We start from the raw sequence: 24,324 nt of genomic DNA on the forward strand, positions 1-24,324 counted from the left end.
ATATATATATATATATCCATTATCCATATATATATATATCCATTATCCATATATATATCTATCTCCATTATCCATATATATATATATATCCATTATCCATACATATATCCATTATATATCCCCATCCATTATGATAAATCATAATCCCAGAACCCCAGCAGGCTGCTGCCAGACTCCTGCTTGTACTCAGTCAGATGGATCTTAAAAGGAAATCTCAGCACTGCAGATGGACTGTTGGTCTTGGTTAAGAAAGGACTGGAACAGTGCTGGAGTAATTATTTGTTTAGTTTTGGTCCCATTAATCTTTTTGTTCCCTAGTACTTAACTAATCCACGTTATTTGGCATGTTTCATCTTAAGGGGTTCAGTGGATTGGAGGTTTTTAGTAATTGGTTGGGAATATTACAAAGATTGCATGCATTTTACTGCACTGGCTAGTATACTGTTGGTTTTAGGAATGTGTCTACTCCAAGCCTAATTGAATGGAGGATTTCCATGATCTTTCTTAGACGGTAGCTTTGTTTATTAAACCTTATTCCTTCTTCCTGAAGGAAAATAATTGCCCATTTTACCCCTTTGGAGCATGGTAAGTGACAATTACCTTCCATGTTAGGCTTGTCAAGGCAAATCTACTCCCAGCTATGTTGAGAATTGTGTTGGTGTGTAACTGATTTTTCAGATTAGAATAGTACATCCTGAAGAAGATGCTTGTTGGTTTAAGATAATTTTAATCTAGGTGTAAAGCAGCTCACAAGGACAGTGCTGCTGGCTGGGAGGTGTGCTTCACAGCTGGGTGGCAGCAGCAGTTCCCTCTCTCTTGTGTTCATCCCTGTGCTTGTGTTTTGGCAGGGGAGAGCCAAAGACGTGGTATGGTGTGCCCTCTCACGCAGCAGAGCAGCTGGAGGATGTGATGAAGGAGTTGGCTCCTGAGCTCTTTGAGTCCCAGCCTGACCTCCTGCATCAGCTGGTCACTATTATGAACCCCAATGTGCTGATGGAACATGGAGTACCAGTGAGTAGCACACAAGCATTTTTACAGAAGTATTTCTGTGTGTTCTCTTTTATTCATTCTCTGTCAGATTTGTGTAACAATGGTTTGGCATAACTCTGAAGAGTCTTTATGGTGGGCATTTGCATATTCATTACTTATAGGGTATTTTTTAAAGCTGTTTTCTATGCTCTTCCCTAGACTAATCAGGGAAATTGAAATTATTTTGTAACAGAAGTGAGTGTGCCAAGCTTCCTACATAAAATACCTTCCAGAACAAACATACTGTGTTTTTATTAAAAAAAGATCCCTTCCCTTGTATAAAGCAATAAGTTTGTCTGAAATGCCTTTAAAAGTTTTTGACAGTAAAACACTTACCTTACATTCAGTAGAAATCTCAGCATTACAAAATGCTTTTCTGGCCAAACATAATTGTCTGCAGCCCTCTGAGCAGCAGTCACTATCATTTGCTTTTGTCTTAGGATAAATTGCTTCCCTGGCAAATACCCCAACAAAGCAAACCATAAACTTTTTTCCAGAAGCTTTTGCACTTTGTGGTACAATGGATTAAATGATGATAGAGAAACATCCCTCTTGGGATTCATAAAGACAGTTTCCAACTGTTGGCTTATATATTCAGCTCTTTTTGAAAAAGGCTGTAAATTGAGTATTCATGTTAAGAAGGCAGAAAGAATCCTTACCACTGTTGGGATTGTTGTTGCCTGTGGTGATCTGTGGGTACAGAAAGCAGTGTTCAAACATCTTGTACTTTTATGTCTTAAGCTGTTGCATTTTAGATATTTTTTCTTTCCTTTACCCTCCCTTTTTTAGGTTTTCAGGACCAATCAGTGTGCTGGCGAGTTTGTTGTGACCTTTCCTCGTGCCTATCACTCTGGATTTAACCAGGGATACAACTTTGCTGAAGCTGTGAACTTCTGCACTGCTGACTGGGTCTGTTCTTTTGTATATATTTGCTATGTGAGCTGTGCAAGTGGTCTATTAGTAACTCAACTACCTGGACAATCTTTTCATTTAAATAATGTATTTTATGTTTATAATTCTTGGGACAGCAGTTAGAAACTGTGGGGAGTTTCCATTAAAGTAATTTTGGTGAGCACATCATTTTAGGCAATTTCAGACTGAAACTTTGGGCACGTGTTCTTCCTTTTTAATTACTGGTAAAGCACAAAGTGGTGTCTCACAGTACCTTTAGCTAGTGTTGCTGTGATGCCACTTTCTGAATTGGATATAGGTCCATGTCCTGTCCTGAAGTACTGTTGTCATTTGAATGTTGGAGACAGGCTTTTAGCAGTCTTTGTTCCTCCTTTGTGCCAGCTCATTGTGCCTTTTAATCATGTTAGTGCTGTGCCACATCAGTGCACAGCTCATGTGGATTGTTCAGGAAATTGTCAAAGGACCATTCTGTTACTATCCACGGCTTACAGTTGGAAGTTATGATCTCATCTCTAGTTTATCTGTCTCTAACTTCATTTTTTAAGCTACAAATGGAAATTTTAGCCCTTTTTCAGGGACTTTTATTCATTTATCAGAAAAATTGTCTGCAGGACTGGCAGTGTGTCAGGACTGTTTTTTCTCCCAGCACTCATGATGCAAAGTGTGTGTAGCCTCTGTGAAAAACTGCTTGATTTGCACCAGCCCTGTGAAACTGCCTTTGCTTATATAAAATGTAATAGGAAAATAAGAATATGTGTGGCAAATTCATTTAGCATCTTTTTACTTTAAAAGGCACAAAATGAGTGATACCAGTTTTGGTTAACTCTGGGGATCTTACTTTAAATGTCTGTGTCCAAGCACAGTAATATCCAGAAGGGAATGTATTCACCTGAGTGTAACCTGATGACTTCTCTTTGGTGCCAGTTCCTTGCCACTGGAAGTAAAAAGAGCTTAGGACAACCTAAACTTCTGTCTCAAAGTTAGGTACATAAGGTTGTGGAAATTGCCCCTCCCCTACCCTCTGTCCTCACCTGTGACGTGCTTTAAAGCCATTAGAATTTTCTGTGTCTCATCAAATACAACTCTCAGTCTCAGTTTTTCCCCAGTTTTTGTCTGAGGAAGGAGAATGGGAGCTGAGAGGTGATATTTGCCCCGAGTGATGGCAGTGTGGTTTTCTGTAGCTCCCCATTGGACGTCAGTGTGTGAGTCACTACCGAAGGCTGGCACGGCACTGTGTGTTCTCCCACGAGGAGCTGATCTTCAAGATGGCAGCAGATCCAGAGTGCCTGGATGTGGGGCTGGCTGCCATGGTCTGCAAGGAGATGACTCTGCTGATAGAGGAGGAGACACGGCTGAGGGAGTCTGTTGTACAGATGGTGAGTAATAAGAGAAGCCTTTGCTTGCAGAAGAACTTCTGCTTCCCTCTCCCCATGCTTGTATTAGAATTTTTGAGCAAGTGGCTAATTCTTTTTGTCAGGGAGTGTTGATGTCTGAGGAAGAGGTGTTTGAGCTGGTTCCAGATGATGAACGGCAGTGCACAGCTTGCAGAACCACGTGCTTCCTGTCAGCCCTTACGTGTTCCTGTAATCCCGAGCGCCTGGTGTGCTTGTACCATCCCTCTGATCTGTGTCCCTGTCCCATGCAGAAGAAGTGTCTAAGGTACACAGGATTTTTTTCCCCCTACTTTTCTTCCATATCTAATAGCTCACTGTAGCCCTGTGGCCAAATACATTAGCTCACACTTTTTTCCTCCTTTATTTAAGGAGTATTTTTATCCTCTTTATTTCTCGATTCCTAGGCAAGCAGGTATTGTACATGTTCTGTTTTTCTGGCATTGCTGCAGCTGGAAAAACTCAGTATTATGAACACCCTGACTTTCAGATGGGCATTAATACTTTCTCTGTCTCTTTTCCATACCTTCAGGTACCGCTATCCACTAGAAGACCTTCCTTCTTTGTTGTATGGAGTGAAAGTTAGAGCGCAGTCTTACGACACTTGGGTCAGTAGAGTTACAGAGGCTCTGTCTGCCAATCTCAACCACAAGAAAGGTCAGCCTTCTGTCATTCTTAATAGGATGTCCTGAAACTCCTACATGTGTTCTGTGCTCTCATTTAATGAGACAAATAGTGCTTTAGGTATTGGGAAAAAAAATGAGCTAATGCAAGAGTGTAATGCAGATTAGTATTGTGCATTTCAAATTGAACTACCCTGTTGGAACCTTGATTGAAGGCCACTGAAGCAATCTAAAATCCCCTTTTCTTTGCATACAAATGATTTCTGTGCTTTTATTACAGATGTGATTGAGCTGAGAGTAATGTTGGAGGATGCTGAAGACAGGAAATACCCGGAGAACGATCTTTTCCGCAGGCTCCGAGATGCTGTGAAAGAAGCAGAGACCTGTGCTTCAGTAGCACAGCTGCTTCTGAGCAAAAAGCAAAAACACAGGTAGGACAGGCACAGAATCTGCCATCTGCCTCTTTGTTACTTTGTTGGACTTGGAAGAGTTAAAACCCTGTGTGCAAGCTTCTTTTAGTGTTTCTTTTCCTTAGTGCTGTGACTCACTGAGTGGTAGGGAGGGGTGGAGGCAGTGGCAGTGGCACAAAGGGCCAATAGGTGAACATAGTTGGAATGTGATAAACATTCTGCCTTCAGCTGACATATGTACTGAAATGTGAAATCCTTTGGAGAAGCTGTGTTTGATTGCTGATGAAGTATTTTGCTGAACATGTGGGAGGGTTGTAGGGAAAGACAGCTGGAGGTAAAATGTGATGAAGGTATGTTTTGACTTTGGTGTTTGTGACAAAAGGATCTGGGGGAGCACAACAATACAGAGAGCAAAACCAGTCCATGGTTTGAGCCAATCTGTTACTTTTTGGGAAGGACCATGGGAGGCAGTGAGGTGTGGCTGAGAAGCAGTGGCTTGCCTCAGTGGCTTGGGGCAGTGTAACTCCATTGGTTCTCTGTGCTGCCTGCCTTGCCTGTGCCTGCCTCAGCTTTGCTCTGTCTGCTGGATGTGTTCCTTGCTCTGCTCTCATGACCTTCCAGGGACATGTTCCTCCTTCTGTCCTGTGTGTTTTGTGCACTGGATGGAAGTCCTGTGGAAAGCAGCTCAGTGAGGTGACTCTAATTCTTGTGGCAGTTGTACAGTAAATTGATGTAGCTTGTAGTTCCTCTGTTGAGGATAAGGTTTGGGTTTGTAGTTGGCTGTATTTCTTGCATTTGTGGGTTTTGTGTATTATTTAAGACATTATGAAAGAGGAAAGAGAAAATACCTTATTAATCATAATGCCCAACTTTGCTACACAGAACATAATGCAGATACCATAATTGCTTGAATTTGAACATGACAATGTTAGTTGCACCACAGATCCAAGTGTAACAATCTGTTCTAACTGGAAAGCTGTTACACAATAGAGAAGCATTTTTTTCCTGTATTTGGAGGCTAAAGAAGGCTCTCCTGTTTGTTCTTTATTGCTTGTAGAACCCCACTGCCACAGAAGTGTTACTCACTGAGAACTCTGATCCAGGTGAGGGAAGGAGCATGACAGGGGTTGCACTGCCCTAATTGTTCCAGTGAAGTTTAATTTTGGTAGCTCCCAGGTGTTCCTGGTCTGGTGCTGCTTCCTGCTCTTCCTCCTGCTGCTGGAGTATGTCAGCCCTCTCTCAACAGTCCTTCAGTTGCTGATATATATGTAATTTCATTATAAATTGTTATATATGTAAGAAGAAATAACTCATCAGTTAGTTATTTGGTGGGTTTCCAGAACTAACCCAAGAAAGACAAGAGGTAGGAGGATTCAGCAACTTTCAGTGTCATGTCTAAAGAGAAAAGAATTTTATGTGGCAAAAAAAGGAACTTGTGTGTACATTTGAAGGCTGTTGTATGCTAACTAAAAATGTTTCACTGAGTTGAGGTTTGAAGAAGATCTTGATACTTCTTTGAACAGTGGTAGGCAGTGTAATTATAAAGGTCACATTCAGCTGCTTCTGTAATGTTTATGTTCATATTTAACACCTGGAGAAGGATCACATTTACAGAAAGGATAGGGTTATTAAAGCAAATTAAAAACAAGTACTCAGAGCAATTTGGTAGGGTTAATGCAACAATAAATTCACAGTCAAATGTAGCAGAAGAAAATCTGTGCCTTATCCATCTCAGTATGAATAAACCCAAAAAATGGATGATGTGTAGCTGTGAAGTTCTGCCCAATATTCTAATCCTAGATCTTTACTTTGTGCTGGAAGTTGGGAGTTTCCCCAGGCAGGGACAGCTGCACCTTTCTGTGCAGCATCTCGTGCTGTGTGGTTGGCAAGGGCCAGAGTGGCAGTGGGACACTGCTGAGTGTCCCCTCCCTCAGCTGTGTCCCTTGGAGCCCCTGATCCCTCACTCAGGGATTCTGGGGGCACAGTCAAAGCCTGCAGGATTCTTTTTTCCCCCTCTGAAGTTTAGCTGGTGTGAAATTATATTTGATCATTAATCTAAATTTTACATTTACAGTTTTATGTAAGTCCATATAAGATAGAATTTTTTCTTTACTATTTCTGTAGTATTAAAATGTAGATTCATTGTCAGGGAAGGGCTCTTTAGTATTTGAAATGTGTTGTGCTTGGGAAGTTGTGCCTGCCAGTGATCTGTACACCAATATTTAATACACCAAGTATTTAATTTGTGCAGTGTATCATTTTTAAATCTTTTACTCCGTTCAGTGGGCTTGTTACACTTGGCTCTGAGTGATATTTAATGGAAATGTCTTTGCAGAACCTGTCCCACTGAATATCAGTCCTCTGTTGCAAGGTCAGTTCCAGCAGTTCTTTGGCTACAAAGCACTAGAAATTAAGACTTGTGTTCAGAGCTTGTTGCTGTTACATATCTCAGACTTCTGGTCGGTGCCTGGCATGGCAGCCAACATCCTGAGCTGCCTAGAGCAGACTTTATGGGGCTGTGTTCTTCTGTTTGTAACAAACTCAGTTTGAAACTCACCTAGACAATTGTACCTCTGAAGGGACTTAGGGGAATTGTGTTAAATTTTGTTTGCAGGATTTTGGAATTCTTGTTCAGTTTGAGTTACGTTTTTCTTTTTGAGTTCTTAGGTGATGAATGTTTTTGGTTGTAACTTCTCAGTAATCTTGATAATTTCTGTCACTGTGGATAAATCCAATGTTATCTCTCCCCTAATATTTAATGATGCCCATTTGTACAGCAGAGTGAGCCCAGACAGTGGGAGGACACGGACCAAGCTGACTATGGAGGAGCTTAAAGCATTTGTGCAGCAGCTGTTCAGCTTGCCATGTGTTATCAGCCAGGCCCGACAAGTCAAGGTAAGATTGCATCTGCTCCTCTGATAATAATAATGCTCAACATTATTATTTATTTGTATTATTTTTATTTGTATTTGTATTATTTATTATTTGTATTATTTGTTCTGGCTTTGTGGTAGTACTTTTTTCAAACTGGTAATTTTGCCTGGTGGACAGGATGAAAAGCTGCTGGTGTAAAACATCTGTGCAGTTTTTCAAGGTGCCTGGTGCAGCAGGTGTTGTCAGATGTGCTGCAGCTAAAACAGAGATAAAAGATCCCCTTCCCCTGTCACTGTCCAGGCAGCCCAATCTCTGAACCACTTACTCTGATTCCATCATTGTTAATGCTCTCTGTAGAGGTGAAGTTTCTGGCTGAACCCCACTCTTTATATGTTTTTGTAGAAATCTGGGGGTTACATTGGTGTGCTTTTTCAGGGCAGCAGGAAAGCAGTTAGTTATAATATATATATATATATATATAATTGTCAGTTATTCCATAAATACATCTCAGCCTTGCTTTCCAGGCTAGAGCCTTTTCATCTGTATGCATGGCCTGCATTTCTTGCCCTTCATATATATCTTTGCACCTGTCTGTGAAGGAATCTGGACTAATAAGTAATCCAGATCATACTGATTCCCCTGGCTGCTATTACCATTTATCATTCTGGCACTCTGCATCATAACAAGTGTTTTCAGCAGCAGTCTTAATTTGTTTCTCTGTCACTGGTGATGAAATACTAAGCAGTATTTCACCTACTAACCAACTTGTAGAAAACTCCTTAAGAAACATCCCTAATAAAGATTTTTTGCCTAGAGAAATGCTTCCTGAGATGTATATTAATCACTTATTAACCTGCATGCTCAGCTTGTACAGTTTTACAGGTGTTGTATAGTACAGAGGGCCTAAAATGCTGAACATCACTGTGGCTGCAGCTGCTGCTACATAAACAAACATACAGTTTAAAAATAACTTCTGTTTTTTGGGTGGTTTTTTTGTTTGTTTTTTCTTTGTTCTTTTTTAAGAAGGCCTCTTTTCTGTAAGTGTTTGTTAGTGATTATGTTGCTCATTCATGAGTTTTATAGAAACTTTTCCATGATAGTTCAGTGTTGATAAGAAAGACTTTATATTGGGATTTCTTACTGTTTACATAATACTGGCATTTTTTTTCTGGAAACTATTTCCTTCAGAAAACCATGGGGCTCTAGTGCAGGTTTGCCAGGCTTGTTGATGCTGATCTTTGTCCTAACCAGTTTGCCAGCATCTAATAAAGTGGAAAGTGCTTTCTCATCCTCATATGATGGGATGGTTTTACTTCACTTCTTCCCACATCCAACCTAAAAATACTTACTAATATTTATTAATGAAATTTTATCATCATCTCTTAGGTAGACATGTAAGATTGTTCTCAGAAGAGTTTGTTTTTAATGTATTTTAAACATGTTTCCAATTAAAACATAATTCATAGATGAGGGGGCTGCAGGCATACAATTAACTCTTCAGAGATTTAGATGTATTTTGTCTAATCCCTTCTCCCAGCTAGGCCATCTTCCCCCACCCCTCAGCATCAGGAATCTGATTCTAGTCCAAGTACTCTGCCTATGCATGTGCATGTTCTTGAAGCCTCAGCATAATCACTAGTCAATAAATAAATATTATCATTTTACTGATTACAAACTGTAGTCTTTTCGTTTCTGAATGAAGTCAGATAATGATCATTTTTGCCTAAGCACTCACTAGCTTTTAGCATGGCATTTGAATGCAATTATCCATCATAATGAAAAGCACAGTAATTGTCATGTTGGATGATGAGTATTTTCTATCACAAAAGGCATTGTAATTACTAAACTGTAATAATTTACTGTTGCCACTATGAAGCATTCAGATCAAAATCAAAATCTTTATAATGTAGATCCTAATCTTTCTTATAAATGCCTTCTGATTTCCAGACAGTCATGAGAAGCAGCATCAGCCATAAAGGGCAGTAAGCTTAAGGAAATGCAGGCTTTGGTGCTGCTGGTGCCATCAGCTTGCTGTCAGAAATGCCTTTATTTCTGTGAGAGACTTGGGGCTGAATCAATTCAGTATGCTGGTTGAATGTCCTTGGATGAAGCTCCTGCAGAGATTCTTTCCTGCCTGTTTGCTGTCTTTGATTTTTTTTTTCATTGCAGTGCCAAAACATGAGGATGAGAACTGCAGCAGTGCAGTTGGATTTCTGTGAAATTGTCTCCTTTAATAAAAGGGTTTTGCATTTTCATTTCTTTCCTTAGTGCAGTAAAGCCCTGATGCTTATAAGTGGTGGTCCTGCTTTAGGGAACATAACTTTCACACTTCACCATTGTTATTTTCACAACCTGTGGTATTTGTGTTCTCATACATCTCTGGTTTGTTATCTCTCCTCAGCATGTTTTTTCCTGCTTTGTGTTGCTGTCATTTCTGTAATGCCCCTGACACCATTGAAATGATGACTCGTTTGCAGAAGTCCCTTTTCTCCCCACAATTTCAAAACTAACGTTGACTGGGCAGCCCTAAATATTCTGTTTTGTTGGGAGCTGTCATTTGCAGTAGTGCTATTTTAGGTGCAGAGTTTGATGCAACTAATAATATGCCTAGGGTATGAAACATTAGGCCATCAAATAAGTTTAGATGGTCTGTTACTTAATTTCTGTCAGACTTGATGGCTTGTGACAGCTAGCTGGCATTGTGTGTAGAAGCTCAGACTGATGATGTGATGATCACATACAGATTGACAGCTGACTGATCCCTCAGTAGGATTTTCTTTTGGGCTCTGTGGGTGTTTTTTCCTCATTGATTTGTACTGTGTGCTACTTCAGAATCTGCTCGATGATGTGGAAGAATTTCACGAGCGTGCTCAAGAAGCTATGATTGATGAGATCCCAGACTCTTCCAAGCTGCAGGAGTTGATAGACATGGGCTCTGGCCTTTATGTTGAACTTCCAGAACTGCCAAGGTTGAAGCAAGAACTGCAGCAGGCACGGTGGCTGGATGAGGTGAGGTCCACCCTCCTGGATCCCCAGAGAGTCACCCTGGATGTGATGAAGAAGCTGATTGACTCTGGTGTGGGCTTGGCACCACATCACGCTGTAGAAAAAGCCATGGCTGAGCTGCAGGAGCTGCTCACAGTCTCAGAGAGGTGGGAGGAGAAGGCCAAGGTCTGCCTGCAGGCCAGGTGAGTGTTCCTTTCCAAACTGTTCTTAGAGGTCACACACTTCAGTGTTTCTCATCCTCTTTTGAAAAGTGTGGTGAAAGGTTGGGTCCTTGAAGCTGTAGTTGCCTTTCTTATTTTGTTGGTTTTTAGTTTTGTTTTGTTTTTTTACCCCCCAGCAGTTAGATTGCTCAAGAGTTGGATTTGAGATTGATGAATTGCAGAAGTGTTAATTCCATATCAATGTTGCACAGTGGCAGGAGGCTGAAGCTGTGGGTGTTGCTGCTGTGTTTTGCTATTCATCCCCCTCCACAAAGAGCCCTGGCTATAGCACCAGCACGAGACAGCTTTCTTGCTGTGCAGGGGGTGTGATGCTGTGCCCTTTTGAGCTCAATTGTGCCAAGCCCATCAGCATTCTCACCTCCTGGTATTTGGTAGCCAGTAGCACCCTCCGAGCATAGAGCCATGCTGTCCTGCAGTGCAGTGACCAAGCTGCATCACCAGCCTATCAAATTGATGGCTTTAGATGACTGGCATTTTGAGAGAAGGCTGGAATTGGGTTTTTCTTACTCTAGACCACGCCAAAGTATGATGGCTCTGGAGGGCATCGTGAATGAAGCAAAGAACATCCCTGCTTACCTGCCCAATGTGCTGGCACTGAAAGAAGCCCTGCAGCGGGCTAGAGACTGGACAGCCAAAGTGGAGGCCATTCAGGTAGGGCTTACAGCAGGGACTGCAATCTTCTGCTTGCACTCTTTGATTCAGATGTGTCCTTTATTCCTAGCACCTCTCCTGACAAAGGTGGCCCGAAGAGAAGCCTCGCTGTGGCTCTTGAAAGTCCTTACAGAGCTTGTGAACTTGATTTTCTTCTTGTGCATTTGTTTCCCCACTGGCTATCCAATTTCTGTTCCCCTCCCATTTATGCATTTCAGAGTGGATGTAAAAGCTAGCAGGTTCATTATGATACAGTATTTGGCTTTAGAACTGTTCAGCATGCTGTCACTGAAAATATTTAGCTGCAGCAGAGGATGCTCTCAGGTTTTCAGTTTTGGATCTGGCTGTGGAAATTCTTTTGGTTTTTTGTTTTCTCCCTAAAGTGTTGTAAGATTTAATGGCACTGGTGGCCAGAATTTTCTGAAAGAGATGAATTAGTTCAGTAACCTTCCCTCCTACTGTGGTCTAACCACATAACTTGATCCAGAGCTCTGTGGTATTTCTGGGTGCTGATTGTTGAACTAGAATTGCTTATGTTATACCAGGTACTTGTTGGGAGTTGAAGTGTGAATCCCAATTCAGCCCCTATACAGCTCTTGCTGTTAAACAGACAGCATTTAGATAACTGTCTGGAAATGGAAATGTTGTCTTACTCCCTAAGCCAGCTGGCCATGTCTAAATGACTGTTAAAATAAAAGCTGTATGAGGAAATTGTTTAAAGTAACAGTAGATTGAAACACTGCCCTCCTTTCCTTTCCTTTCCTTTCCTTTCTATGGAACTCTATTTTAGGCAGTGACAAAATAGTGTATGGCTTGAAATTAGGCTGGCAGCTGATACAAGGATGGAATTGTTGGCTTAGAAAAATTTCTTTCACCCCAGAATGGGAACAATTATGCATACCTGGAGCAGCTGGAGAGCTTGTCTGCCAAAGGCCGGCCCATCCCGGTGCGCCTGGACGCCCTGCCCCAGCTGGAGTCGCAGGTGGCCGCAGCTCGGGCCTGGAGGGAGCGCACAGGGAGGACCTTCCTCAAGAAGAATTCCAGCTACAGCCTGCTGCAGGTGAGCAACACCTATTTCCCTGTCAGGAGAGCACACTTCTCTGTCAGAAATGGGCCTCAGCTGTCTGGAGGGAGGAGCTGGTCCAGTTACGCCGGATTGCAGTTCCTTTTCAGAGTAGGACGTAATTTCAGCTGTTCTCAGGTGAAAAGAATGAAAAAGGCAGAAAGTCTGTTTGGTTGGTCCTGCTTTATGTATAGACTACCTCACCTCTTTCTTTTGAAGGAAGAGGAAAAATAAAGCAATTTTTTTGTCATTGAAGAAATATGGGCCTGAAACGGACACAGACCTGTTGATAAATGTTTTCACTTGCCTCACTGTTTAAATGCTAAGAAAATAGATCAGATATTTTATAAACTTGTTTAAGAAAAATTAGTCAGCTACTGTTTATTTCACTTCAATGGATGTAGTGACTGTCCTTGTTTTAATAAAAATCAATCATGTGTTTGAGAATCTATCATATCTACTTGACAGGCTTCCATTTTCTAAGGAAAACAGTTCCAGCTCAGCTGCATTCTCAGAGGCTGCATTTTTCATTCTCTTATTTTGTTAATTCTCTGCAGTTTGTCTTTGCTTCTAGTGGGATGTCCAAATCCAGACAGAATCCTCACTCTGACTTTCCCTAGTGCCATGTGAAGTGCAGTAATTACATCTTGTGTCTCAAAACTGATGTTTAATGTTTTCCAATGGGAATTTTCCTTATTGTAACTGCATCACACTAATTTTTGTTCACTTTATGATACACTCTAGATGCAGCTTGCTCCTCTTTATTATTCTGCCTAGCTAGTTACTTAATGTGTTCTGGTTTTGTGTTTTCCTAAATGTAGCAATTTGAGCTTTCCTATATTGAATTTAATTTGCTAGATATTTTATTTAAGTTTGCATTCCAACTAGTCACGATGACTTAAAGCTTTATTCTTGTTCTTGAAAGTGTTTTTCAGCCTCTCATATTGATATTAAAAGGCTTATAGCATACTTTTAGGAGTTTTTCAGGCACCAAATTGCAGATGTAAATAAGAAATAATTTTGAAGACTTGATTGATAAAGACTCTTGAAGTGAATGTTGAACTGTGGATGTCTAGCTGCATGTAGTATTTTGCTTAGCTGTATGTATGGTAGTGTAATCTGAATAAATTCTGTAATTTAATCAGCAGACACAGTGGCTTTCAGTTTCACCTGCCATGCCCCTGCTTGCTGATCACATTCCAGTTCCATAACTGGGAGACACTTCTGTCCTTACCTGTTTATTCTCCTTTTCCTGGCACTGGTAGGCAGGAATCCAAGGGGTTGGATTGCTGAGTAGTTTTGGTTCCCTGGTGGCACTGTGGCCATTCCTTGGTGGGATGTCCTTGGTCTGACAGGATGAGTTTCCTTGGCAATCCCAGGTTCTGAGCCCACGGACTGACATCGGCGTTTACGGGAGCAGTAAGAACAGGAGGAAGAGGGCGAAGGAGCTGATGGAGAAGGAAAAGGAGAAAGATCTTGACTTGGAATCCCTGAGTGAACTGGAGGATGGGCTGGAGGAGGCCAGGGATGCTGCAGCTGTGGTAAGGAGCAGTGAAATGTGGTGTCTCCTGCTGTGTAGGCTTCAGTCATCTCTAATTTGTAGAAATTCTGGGGAAGAACTGGTGAATGAATTTCACTGGAAAAGATGCCTCATGATATGGTGTTTGACCCAAGAATGTAGTTCAACTTTCATTGCAGTGAAGGTAGAGGGCAGCACAGTTCAGAGTGCAGCTGCTGGTATTTAATACCCTTGTGTATGTGTGAGACTTCAGTGCTCTTGGGTTAGTATTTGTGGCTGCTCATCTAATATTGACATTTATTGAAATTATGTTGAAGTCTTGAAGTGCAGCTTTGCTCTAACCAGGACCAACACATATTTGGTTAGGTCAGTTTTGTGATCAGCCTGCAAATACTTGGTCATGGGCACTGGGCTGCAGGGAATGTTTTATTTAGTTCCTCTTTGTTGGAGGATATTCATGCTGCTTATCAGAAGAATTCAGTGTCATCTGGCTGCCCTTTCCCTGGGAACAAAGGAGATATGTGCAGGGTCATTTATATGGCTAATACACAATCTATTTTACTGCAGTATGTTTGGTTATAGGTACCTGAATGGGAACATTAAGGAAGTGCAAGTTGCTGCAGAAGGTTTGTGTTCACTCAGATGCTTCTGAAACGATGCTCAGCTCCATTGTCTTGCTAAAGAGATGAATGGAACAGATTCTGACTTCTCTGGAGTCAGAACCCGTTCTTCTGGGGGCCTTATGACAGATTTAACTATGAGCTTCAGAAACTTTGTAGATACTGGGAAGGTTATCTAAAGTTTACATAGCATCTCTATCAGAAGGACTCTAGGGAGTAATGAGCAGCTGAGGAGGAGGTGTCTTAGATGAAGTTTTGATTAGATCACATAGTTCCTAAATTTGGGGTAGTTTTAGATCCCTTGGTCTGTTTGGGCTGGCTGTGTTTTCCTTTTCCTGTGTTGCTAATAGAATGAAGTGTCTCTCAGCTGTGAGGGTGATGACATGTTTGTGTCCTTGCTGAGCAGGTGGCTGTATTCAAGGAGCGGGAGCAGAAGGAAATTGAAGCCATGCATGCTCTCAGGGCTGCCAACCTGGCCAAGATGACCATGGTGGACAGAATCGAAGAGGTCAAGTTCTGTATCTGCCGCAAGACGGCCAGCGGGTTCATGCTGCAGTGCGAGCTGTGCAAGGACTGGTTTCACAGCGGCTGCGTGCCCCTGCCCAAAAGCAGCTCCCAGAAGAAGGGCTCCAGCTGGCAGGCCAAGGAGGTGAAGTTCCTGTGTCCCCTGTGCCAGCGCTCGCGCCGGCCGCGGCTGGAGACCATCCTGTCCCTGCTGGTGTCCCTGCAGAAGCTGCCCGTGCGCCTGCCCGAGGGGGAGGCCCTGCAGTGCCTGACGGAGCGAGCCATGAGCTGGCAGGACCGGGCTCGGCAGGCCCTGGCCACCGACGAGCTGTCCTCCGCCTTGGCCAAGCTCTCCGTGCTCAGCCAGCGCATGGTGGAGCAGGCAGCTCGTGAGAAAACAGAGAAGATCATCAGTGCAGAGCTGCAGAAGGCAGCAGCCAACCCCGACCTGCAGGTAGGTGTGGGGACAGCTCCCTGCTCCCTGAGCTTGCCCCAGCTTAGGGTGGCAGGATTTATCTTGGAGAAGCGTGGGGAGAAGGGAGGGCAGTGAACAGCTGAGGATCACACATGGTAGAACTTCTCACCCAGTCCAGTGCTCTGCAGGTTTTGGAACAGCTTTGTTGCTCTGTACTCGGTCATTACCAACTGCTGGAGGTGCTTGTAACATCAGGTCAGCTCTAACAGCTAGCTACAGGCCTCAAGATGTACAAAACAGTTGCTGCTTTGGTGTCCAAGTTCCATTTTCCTCTTGACAGAATCCAAGGCCTCAGTTTTTACAATTTCTGGTGGATTGTCATTCCCAGGCATTTGGTGTCTTGTTGGTACATTTCAGTGAGGAATGTAGTCAGGCACTGGTAATTCCATAGCTCTTCACCTCGAGAGTGAGGCCAGGTCATGCTGTGGTGAGGAAGCTGTGCTTTATAGCACTGAAGAGCAGTATATGACTCTTCCTAGCCACTATTATTAAAAAACAGGTAATCAGAATCAAATGAAACATTTTACTTGGATTATTTCCCTATCTTTTTTCTACATCTTGCTGCAACTGGTCTCTTTTGTGATGTCCAGGCAGTTATCCTCAGGCCAAAAGAACCTCTGTTTTCTTTGTTAATAACTCTTTAGGTTTTTACAGATTTTTCCTGGAGATTTTATTGTTTCACTGCCACGTTCCACTTTTTTTTAGGGACACTTGACAAGTTTTCAGCAGTCAGCCTTTAACAGAGTGATAGGGAGTGTGTCCTCATCCCCACGGCAGACTTTGGATTATGATGATGAAGAGACAGACTCTGATGAAGACATCAGGGAGACATATGGCTATGACATAAAGGTGAGTAATCCAGAGTGGTTTGTTTGCATGGAATTAATACAGATTACCTGTCTTCTATTAATCCATGTTTATCAGAATATTTATTGCATCTTAAGCTGTCTGTGTATATTCTGCCCTAGGGCCTGTGGCAGAAGAGATATTTCTTGATTTTTATCTGAATGTCCTCATTTTCTGAGCCGTTGTGAAGTTTTGCAATGTTTCATGCAAAATTTCTGAAGTCCTGTTTGAATTTCAAAATTCAAATTCTGCCTTTTAGTGCAGAGGAGAAAGATACACTTCCAAAGGCATTTGCATTTCTAACACCCTGGAGGATGAGCATTGTCCTTATGCCCCCTTCAGAGATACCACGAGTCATAAATATCTGTATGGAGAGCTCTTGGGAAGTTTTTGCCACAGCAAAAAGATTAGCCTTCAAAAAGTGCATGCTGTGTAAGAAATTTCCTGATGCCAGAGCTTTGTTCATGTTTTCATACCTTTCTCTTCACTCAGCCCTTGCATAAAGGAGGTACATGTGTTCCATTTTGAAGTGTGGAATTTTTAGATACAAGATGTCTGCACTGTGTTGTAAAATTAGTGTCTGGATTCAGTACAGAAATTGTAACCACAGTTAAATTTTTGAAGGATTTTATCTAGAGAGGAACTTCCATGGGAAAAGGCAGTTGTGGAGAAAACCATGTGTTTTCAAGGTATTGAAATGTCCTTTGGAAATATGTAGAGACAAAGGCAGTGCCAGTTTCTTCTTGAGCAGTCTTTTCTTTTTAGTGATAGTGTCATCTCTGCATTAAAAGGTGCTATCTAAGAGACATGTAAATTCTTCTAAGGCAGATATTCTGATTTATAGAGGGGCAGCACATTCTCCAGGTATGATTTGCTGTAATCTGTTTTTAAGTGTTTTGTTTCCCAGCAGCCTGATGCAAATACACAGATTTGTCTTACAGGCCCTGTGAAATGCCAAGAGTACATGGCTGTTGGGTGCTACAGCTTTTAATTCATTTAGTTTTATATCTAAAAGTAAGTCCCAAAACTGTTTTTTGCATCAGGAGTCTTAATAAGGCATTTCTGAAGGATGTGGCATTTTCTGAGGCTGTGATAGAACATATGTCAAGAAAGATGGCATATGCTTGCCAGGAGCTCAGGGTTTTGCAGGAGCATTATTTCATTTGTTTGATGATTCTGTTGTCATCATTTAAAAATCTGATTTCCCCCTTTTGATTTGGATGTTCATCTGATGTAATTGTAGAAACCTAAAAGTAAAAACCTGTTTAAGCAAAGCTGTTAGAGACCAGAAATATGTTCTGTTAGGTCAACTAATGCAGTTGGAATAGAAGACAAATTTCCAGGCAACCATAATCAAATTCTTCAGGTATAAGCTAGGAGAAGCAAGATTTAAAAAAAAAAAAAACCAAACCAAAAAAAGCCCCAAACAAACCCAAAGTTGTTCAGAATTCAATTATTCTTATACTGTTGACTTTCAAGTGTTGGCTGTCTTCAGTTTTTGGTACAGAGACATGTTTGAGTGTGTTTAAAAAAAGATACAGATCATTATGCATCTTGTATGAATTTGCTCTTGTTGTGGACCCTGTAGGAATAATCCTCAATTCCTCAGGGTTCATAGACTGTATTTTGAAAACCACAGTCTCTGGCTTCTCAAGAGCTCAGTTGTTACAGAAGTAGATATGAAAATGTAATCTGTTTGATTATGTTATATGTCTCTTAATTAAAGCATGGCTCTTGCCAGTAAATCTGCATTTAGGAGTGCAATAGCTAGGTTTTTTTGGAAGATTTGTTTCAAGCAGACACATTCTTTGGTCAAATCACCTATAATTCGTTTTTTGTCTTGTATTTTTTCTCATTTCTTTGCACTGGGGATTGCCTGTGGCCACTGATGATGATTTTTTAAAAATCAATTTACATGTTAGCCCTGAACTTCCTTTAATGTAGTACAATAAAATACCTGTAACAGGATATTGTTCAAGATATAAACTCTTTACAGTGTAGGGAGAAATACCTTCCTCTTTCCGAGTGTTTTTATTCTGCCTTTTCATCTGGGATATTTCATTTTGTGTTTCCCACTGGCAGTTCTGTACGGAAATCATTCATTTGTGTATCACTTTCTTTGAAATGTGCAACTGGAGGCCACAGAGAGAGAGATTGTCATTTCATGACATCAAAAGAGAGTTTAAGAATGGTGGTGTCTTGCCCAGAACCTTAAGCTGTTCAGTGTCTGACTCAACACACTGAGCTGAGCACAAGCCAGTGCCATCATCACTCTGCTCATGGGAATAGTCACAACAGCCCTCTTTCAGTGTTTGGTCCCAGCTTAAACTGATTTAACACTACCATAAATGTACTGATCCCAGGGCAGTGTTTGATTGTCATTATATTGATATTTGCTGCTGGGCTGGAATGCCCTCTTTTTTCTTTCTGTAGTCACTGTAATTTACTCAGCATCCCCCTGCTTTACTGAAGATACAAGTCTTTATGGGCTCACAGTCAGACTTTTCAAGCAAAATAATAAATTATGTAGGCTGAGAGAAAGCCTCTTTTCATCATGTTGACTTCTGAAGACCATTCTTAAGGGACTGCTGAGCGAGGAAACTTGGCAAGTGTTTTTCATGCACTAGCTGTAAATATACTGACCTGTCTCCATAATTCCTCTATCCATCCACCATTTAAGCAGGGATGGAATTTTTACCTTTGGTCTTGGTATCTCTGATGGAGTGCTTTGGAGAAGGGCTTTAGGAGCAGCAGACTGCTCAATCTTCAGTAGAATTTACTCTGAAGTAGGTATTTGCTGAATTCAGATGTTACATGTTTGCTGTGGGTCTTTTTCAGGACAATGCCAGTGTGAAGTCTTCCAGCAGCCTGGAGCCCAATTTATTTTGTGATGAGGAGATCCCCATTAAATCAGAGGAGGTGGTGACACACATGTGGACTGCTCCCTCGTTCTGTGCTGAGCACGCCTATTCCTCTGCTTCTAAAAGCTGCTCTCAAGGTATTTGCTTTTGTATACATTGAGGTAAAATGAAGTAGATAACAGGGATGGGCAGTCAGTGAGGTGTGGAACTGCAGACTGCTCTGTTGTCCATTCTGGTTGTGCAGGATGTACTGTCTGGAGGAAGGTACAGCAGAGTTACATTGCAGTTCATTTCCTGATATTTGATACATAAACCTGTGACAATGTGTTCTGGTTGTTACTGTTTCCCATCTTCAAATGTTGTACAAAATACCTATTTTCTTTGGGTTTTGATCTCTTCCTTTTATCTTTGTGGCTTTGCCTGGGGCTGGTTTAGATTAGGTCCTGGGGAAGATTTTTTCACTGCAAGAGTGGTCAGGCATTGGAACAGGCTGCCTGGGAAAGTGGTGGACTCACTGTCCCTGGAAGTGTTCAAAAGGTGTGTGGGTGTGGCACCTGGGGACATGGTTTAGTGGTAGGCTTGGCACAGATTTGATCATCTCAGAGGTCTTTTCCAGCCTTAATGATTCTGTGTCCTGGCTCCTGTCTGAAAGCTTCTAGCACTCCAAGGAAGCAGCCTCGGAAGAGCCCGCTGGTGCCTCGCAGTTTGGAGCCCCCTGTGTTGGAGCTGTCACCTGGAGCAAAAGCTCAGCTGGAAGATCTGATGATGGTTGGAGATCTCCTGGAGGTATCCCTGGATGAAACTCAGCACATCTGGAGGATTTTGCAGGCCACTCATCCACCCTCTGAGGACAGGTTTCTTCATGTCATGGAGGTAGGGAACCTGAAGAAATATTCTGGAGTGGAACAAAAATCCCACCACATTCTGTTGGTGGATTTATATAAACATGATCTGGAATAGTTGAGTGCTCAGTTGCTTGTCATGTTTGGATTTTATCTGGAGAGAGTAGATTACAGAAAATAAGAGAATAAGTGATCCAGAAATTCAGTTCTCAATCACTCGTGCTAACCATATTTAGAAGAGTTTTCTCAAGTAGTTCCATGTGTAAACCTTATTTTAGAGCATAACAGGTTACGGGAGGAAACACTCTTCTTGATTATGCCTGGAGGCAGAGCTAATCTGCAAAAGAGTTACAAGAAGCGTTTAGGAAGATGAAAAGTTACACTTAGTTTATGTAACATGATACTTTTATGTTACTGAACTTTGTTACTGGGGAAAACATGTTTTGATAATGAAGACAGTAATATTCCTGTTCTTTCTCACAATAACGTAGACATAGCAAATGTTTTATTGGTGTACTGTGAAGATGTCCTGCTTGCTTTGCCCAGCTGCCAGCATCAGTCAGGTTTATCTGCTGATTCTGGGGTCTAGCCAAAATCACTGAGCTCCAGTGATGCAGAGGGCCAGGGAAGGTGCTGGAAGAGCAGGTCAGCTGCTGGGTTGTAGAGCTGGAGTGGAACCCATTTTTTATCATCTGTCAGCTGCAGTTAGGGCTCAGTTTGAGTGTGTGGGTTTTGTGATGGCTTGTTGGGTTTCTGAGCTGCACAGGAAGAACGTGAGGTGATGGTTCTTTCTTGGCTCTTTGGTGGTGTACAGTAATGCAGGATGGAAGGTTGCATGCTGTGAGCAGCGAGGTTGGGTGAGCTCTGTGCCATCCATGCACAATGGATGTGTTAAAGTGTAAAGCTGCATCAGTGTGGAGTGTAGAACTGCCCCTGCCTCCCAGCCTGAAAGGTGCTTCACCACCTTCAGCCCAAGTACTACGTAAGCTTAATGTTCTTTTGATGTAATGGTGTTGGCAGGGAGTTGGCTGAGGAACAGTTTGGATGCCGGCAAATAACAATTTATAAATAATATGCCAGACTGTTATATTTATAGATAAGCAAAGCTTTTTTCCAGGGGAGTGGGGTGAGGAGTGCAGTGTGTGTGTGCATTACAGCGTTTTCTGTTAACCTTTCTGAATGCTTGCTTGACCAGAACTGCTCATTTTGAATTGAATATATTCCACTGCTGTTTACATACAAAATAAGTAGCCTTCTGTGAAATAATCTTGAGAGGATTTGGTTTTGGGTGGAGTAGCTATATTCAGTAATGTACAGTAAACAGTCTCTACTGGCTTATAGAATGTTCTTAATCTATTAATAATTAAGGTTAAAGTATATAGCTGCATTGACTGAAATCCAGTCAGTCCTGTCTGTACAAAGGACTACACAAGTGAATCTTTCAGTTGTGAGTGGACTTGTCACTGTCAATGCTACCTGCAGGGACAGAGCTGGCCAGTTTTAGGCCCCCCTTGTGACCTGGATTTGTTACTCAGGAGCTCTCGATGGCGCCAGGGTATTTACAATGCCTGCCACTTTGGAAACCCTTCAAATAACAGATGTTGCTTTCTCTCCTTGCTTGAGTTGATGATACATTTTAAGAGTTCACCAATTACTCTTCCTTAATCTCCAAAACAGCAGTTGCTTTCTCTCAAAAATAATTACAGGCAAGACTGACCTCGGATGAAAAATAAGCAAGAGCATCTAACAAATTACTAATCTTCTCAACTTCTATTAAAAAAACAATGTGAGAAGAGATTTGTAATTATTGCTTACTTTGCCTTCATACCCTTGCTAATAATTTACTTTTTCCACTGAGTGTTTTTGGGTGATTGTACTTTGACACAGTTGATAACACTTAGGAATTTTTTATAGTATGGTGGAAATGAAGTTAAGTGGGGTTTTTTTGTTTAGAATTTGTAACAGTATGTTGTTGGCTAGATTTCTTCATGTCATATCAGGGTAAAGGTAGAGGTAAGTACATTTCTCAGACCTCAGGTTTGCAGGAAATTCGTATTTGAGTAAAATATATTTCATTTTCTGTGAAGGATGACAGCATGGATGAAAAACCACTGAAAATGAGAGGGAGGGACTCTTCTGAGAGGAAGCGGAAACGAAAACTGGAGAGAGCAGAGCAGTTCTTTGGAGACATGAAGCAGAAATCTAAAGAGCTGAAAAAACTGGAAAAACCCAAGAAGAAGAAGCTGAAACTCACCATGGACAAGACAAAAGAGCTGAACAAGCTGGCAAAGAAGCTGGCTAAGGAGGAGGAGCGGAAGAAGAAGCAGCGAGAGAAGGCAGTTGTGGCAAAGGTAGAACTGGCAAAGGAGAGCACAGAGAAAAAAAGAGAGAAGAAGGTTCTGGATATTCCTTCCAAGTATGACTGGTCAGGAGCAGAGGAGTCAGATGATGAGAACGCTGTGTGTGCTGCTCAGAACTGCCAAAGGCCCTGCAAGGACAAAGTGAGTTTCCCCTGGTTCTGGTACCAGCAGGTCTGTGCTCAGTCACAGCCCCTGTGCCAGGTGACAGCATGAGAAACCAAAGTGGTGGGGTTAGAAAGGAGAGAGGACTGAGTAGTACTTGGGTAGGGACATTTAGCACATTAAACTGTAGAACTTCCACATTCTCTTAGGTACTCAACACAGAAGATGGAAAATCAGAATCTGGGAAAAGGTACTCGGTTTTGGTTGGGAAGTTTTAACTGAGTATGTGCAACATGCACTGGCTGAGTCAAAGGATTAATTCTTTGACTCAGAAAAAAATGTTCCTGGCTTTGCTGTGGTCCTGACCACTGGTACTGAGTGTCCTCCCACACATTAGGAACATGTGTAATGTTCCTAGAAGAAGTAGATTTTCTCTATTTCTTGCATGTACTCTGTGAAAAGTGATGCTGCAAGCTGAGTGATCTTCAGAATTCAGTGGTTCATTTTGCTTGTTGGAGATAAATAATCAGTTCTTTTAGACCTGATGGGATTATTAGAAATGAAACTTGATCTGCCTCTCTCTGTGGTACTGCCTGTCATGATTGTCAGCTTTTAACGCAGACTGATGAACAAAAATATTTTCAGAATGTGTTTTCTGTACACATCTGTACTTTTGCACTTTGAGCAGGTGAATGCCACACTTGTCAAAAACTGGCAAGTACAGGAATGTAATGACTGCAGCTGTTGATGTCCATTACCAGTCACTTTGGAAAATTTGTCCAGGAGTCGTTGGCTACAAACTAAAATAAAACCTGTTATGGTGATAATGTTACTTCATTTTATATAGGTGGCCACTGCTGTTGTTTATCTGATACAGTTTTACATTCCCCTGTAAATGGAAAGCAGAACTACAACATTAACAAATTTTATAGCTGTACCAGGGGATGCCATTAAAATGGAGAATCCGAGTTTCTTATCCTGCAAATCTGAATTTCTGCCCACTGACTCCAATTAACTTTTATTCAAAGAATTACAGGAATCAAATAATTCATTTTTTTCCTTCCTACATTCCAGCTCATTTTTTTTGTCTTTTCCAGATTGCTTCACAGCGAGTTCAGCTCAAAGTTTGTATTGTAGCATGAGTGTTCTGACCCTTAGGACTTAGATTTACAAAAGCCACTGTTTGATAATGCAGTCTAAGAGGGTGTGTTTGGAGACTCTCCTCTGTGCTGAAATAACCATCCTTGAGCACTTTAAATGTGTTTTAGCACACCTCATTTCATTTGTGGAGAGCTGAGTCATCTTCCTCAGGAGCAATAGAGAGTTTTTGTATCGTTGCAGTGTAAGAGGGGCAAGGTTTGTTGGAAGTTTTTATTAAACTGAAGGAGCTTTTTTAAACAAGCTCTATAGGGGCATTCATTTTTGCCCCAGAGCTTTTGTATTGTTGGTAGCTGAGGTGTGTTTAAGAGGAGGTGTTTCTCTGTTTGTGTCTGTCTGTCCTGCCCTGTAACAGGCTGAGTGTTGCTGATTGCTCTCTTGCAGGTGGACTGGGTGCAGTGTGACGGGGGCTGCGATGAGTGGTTCCACCAGGTGTGTGTCGGGGTCTCCCCAGAGATGGCTGAGAATGAGGATTACATCTGTATAAACTGTGCAAAGAAACCCCTGCAGGGACCCAGCAGCCCTGCCCACGCCCCACCTCCTCCCTTCTTGTTGAGCTACAAACTACCAATGGAAGATCTCAAGGAGGCGAGTTAGCAGCTGCTCGATGCCCTGAACTCGTGGGGAAATGGACCACTGGAACCCTTCAGGAGGAGAGGGTTTGAAGCTGATGTAGCCCCTGAGCTTCTCTTGCCAGGACGGACAGATGAGATGTGCAGCGGAGTTGGCCCGTTCCTTACAGCTGGCTTCCTTGGGACAGCAGGAGCACCTCTGGCACACAGACACTGCCTGCTCTGCCAGGCTCCCCCTGCCCTGGCACACAGACACCCCCTGCCCTGGCACACAGACACCCCCTG

The 24,324-nt window shown here is 42.1% G+C and overlaps 1 protein-coding gene across 4 annotated transcripts in view; it reads left to right on the forward strand.

The window, feature by feature from the left end:
* Nucleotides 1–24,318, forward strand: part of KDM5A (lysine demethylase 5A) — a 46,100-nt gene extending 21,782 nt beyond the window's left edge. Inside the window, exons 12-28 of one of the 4 annotated variants that reach the window (XM_033514852.1) lie at nt 849–1,011; nt 1,819–1,938; nt 3,123–3,317; nt 3,419–3,600; nt 3,865–3,989; nt 4,236–4,386; nt 7,143–7,260; nt 10,072–10,427; nt 10,979–11,117; nt 11,998–12,177; nt 13,560–13,721; nt 14,726–15,277; nt 16,004–16,147; nt 18,983–19,142; nt 19,622–19,878; nt 21,935–22,348; nt 23,852–24,318. In XM_033514852.1, coding sequence (XP_033370743.1) covers nt 849–1,011; nt 1,819–1,938; nt 3,123–3,317; nt 3,419–3,600; nt 3,865–3,989; nt 4,236–4,386; nt 7,143–7,260; nt 10,072–10,427; nt 10,979–11,117; nt 11,998–12,177; nt 13,560–13,721; nt 14,726–15,277; nt 16,004–16,147; nt 18,983–19,142; nt 19,622–19,878; nt 21,935–22,348; nt 23,852–24,064 — 3,631 coding nt within the window. In that variant the 3' untranslated portion in view covers nt 24,065–24,318. The remainder of the gene's footprint in view (nt 1–848; nt 1,012–1,818; nt 1,939–3,122; nt 3,318–3,418; nt 3,601–3,864; nt 3,990–4,235; nt 4,387–7,142; nt 7,261–10,071; nt 10,428–10,978; nt 11,118–11,997; nt 12,178–13,559; nt 13,722–14,725; nt 15,278–16,003; nt 16,148–18,982; nt 19,143–19,621; nt 19,879–21,934; nt 22,349–23,851) is intronic. The other 3 variants (XM_015628519.3, XM_033514853.1, XM_015628517.2) reach the window with 3 other exon arrangements.
* Nucleotides 24,319–24,324: the final 6 nt, after the last annotated feature.

The sequence above is a fragment of the Parus major genome, chromosome 1A, assembly GCF_001522545.3.
Source record: "Parus major isolate Abel chromosome 1A, Parus_major1.1, whole genome shotgun sequence".
In the NCBI taxonomy this organism is placed as follows: Eukaryota; Metazoa; Chordata; class Aves; order Passeriformes; family Paridae; genus Parus; species Parus major.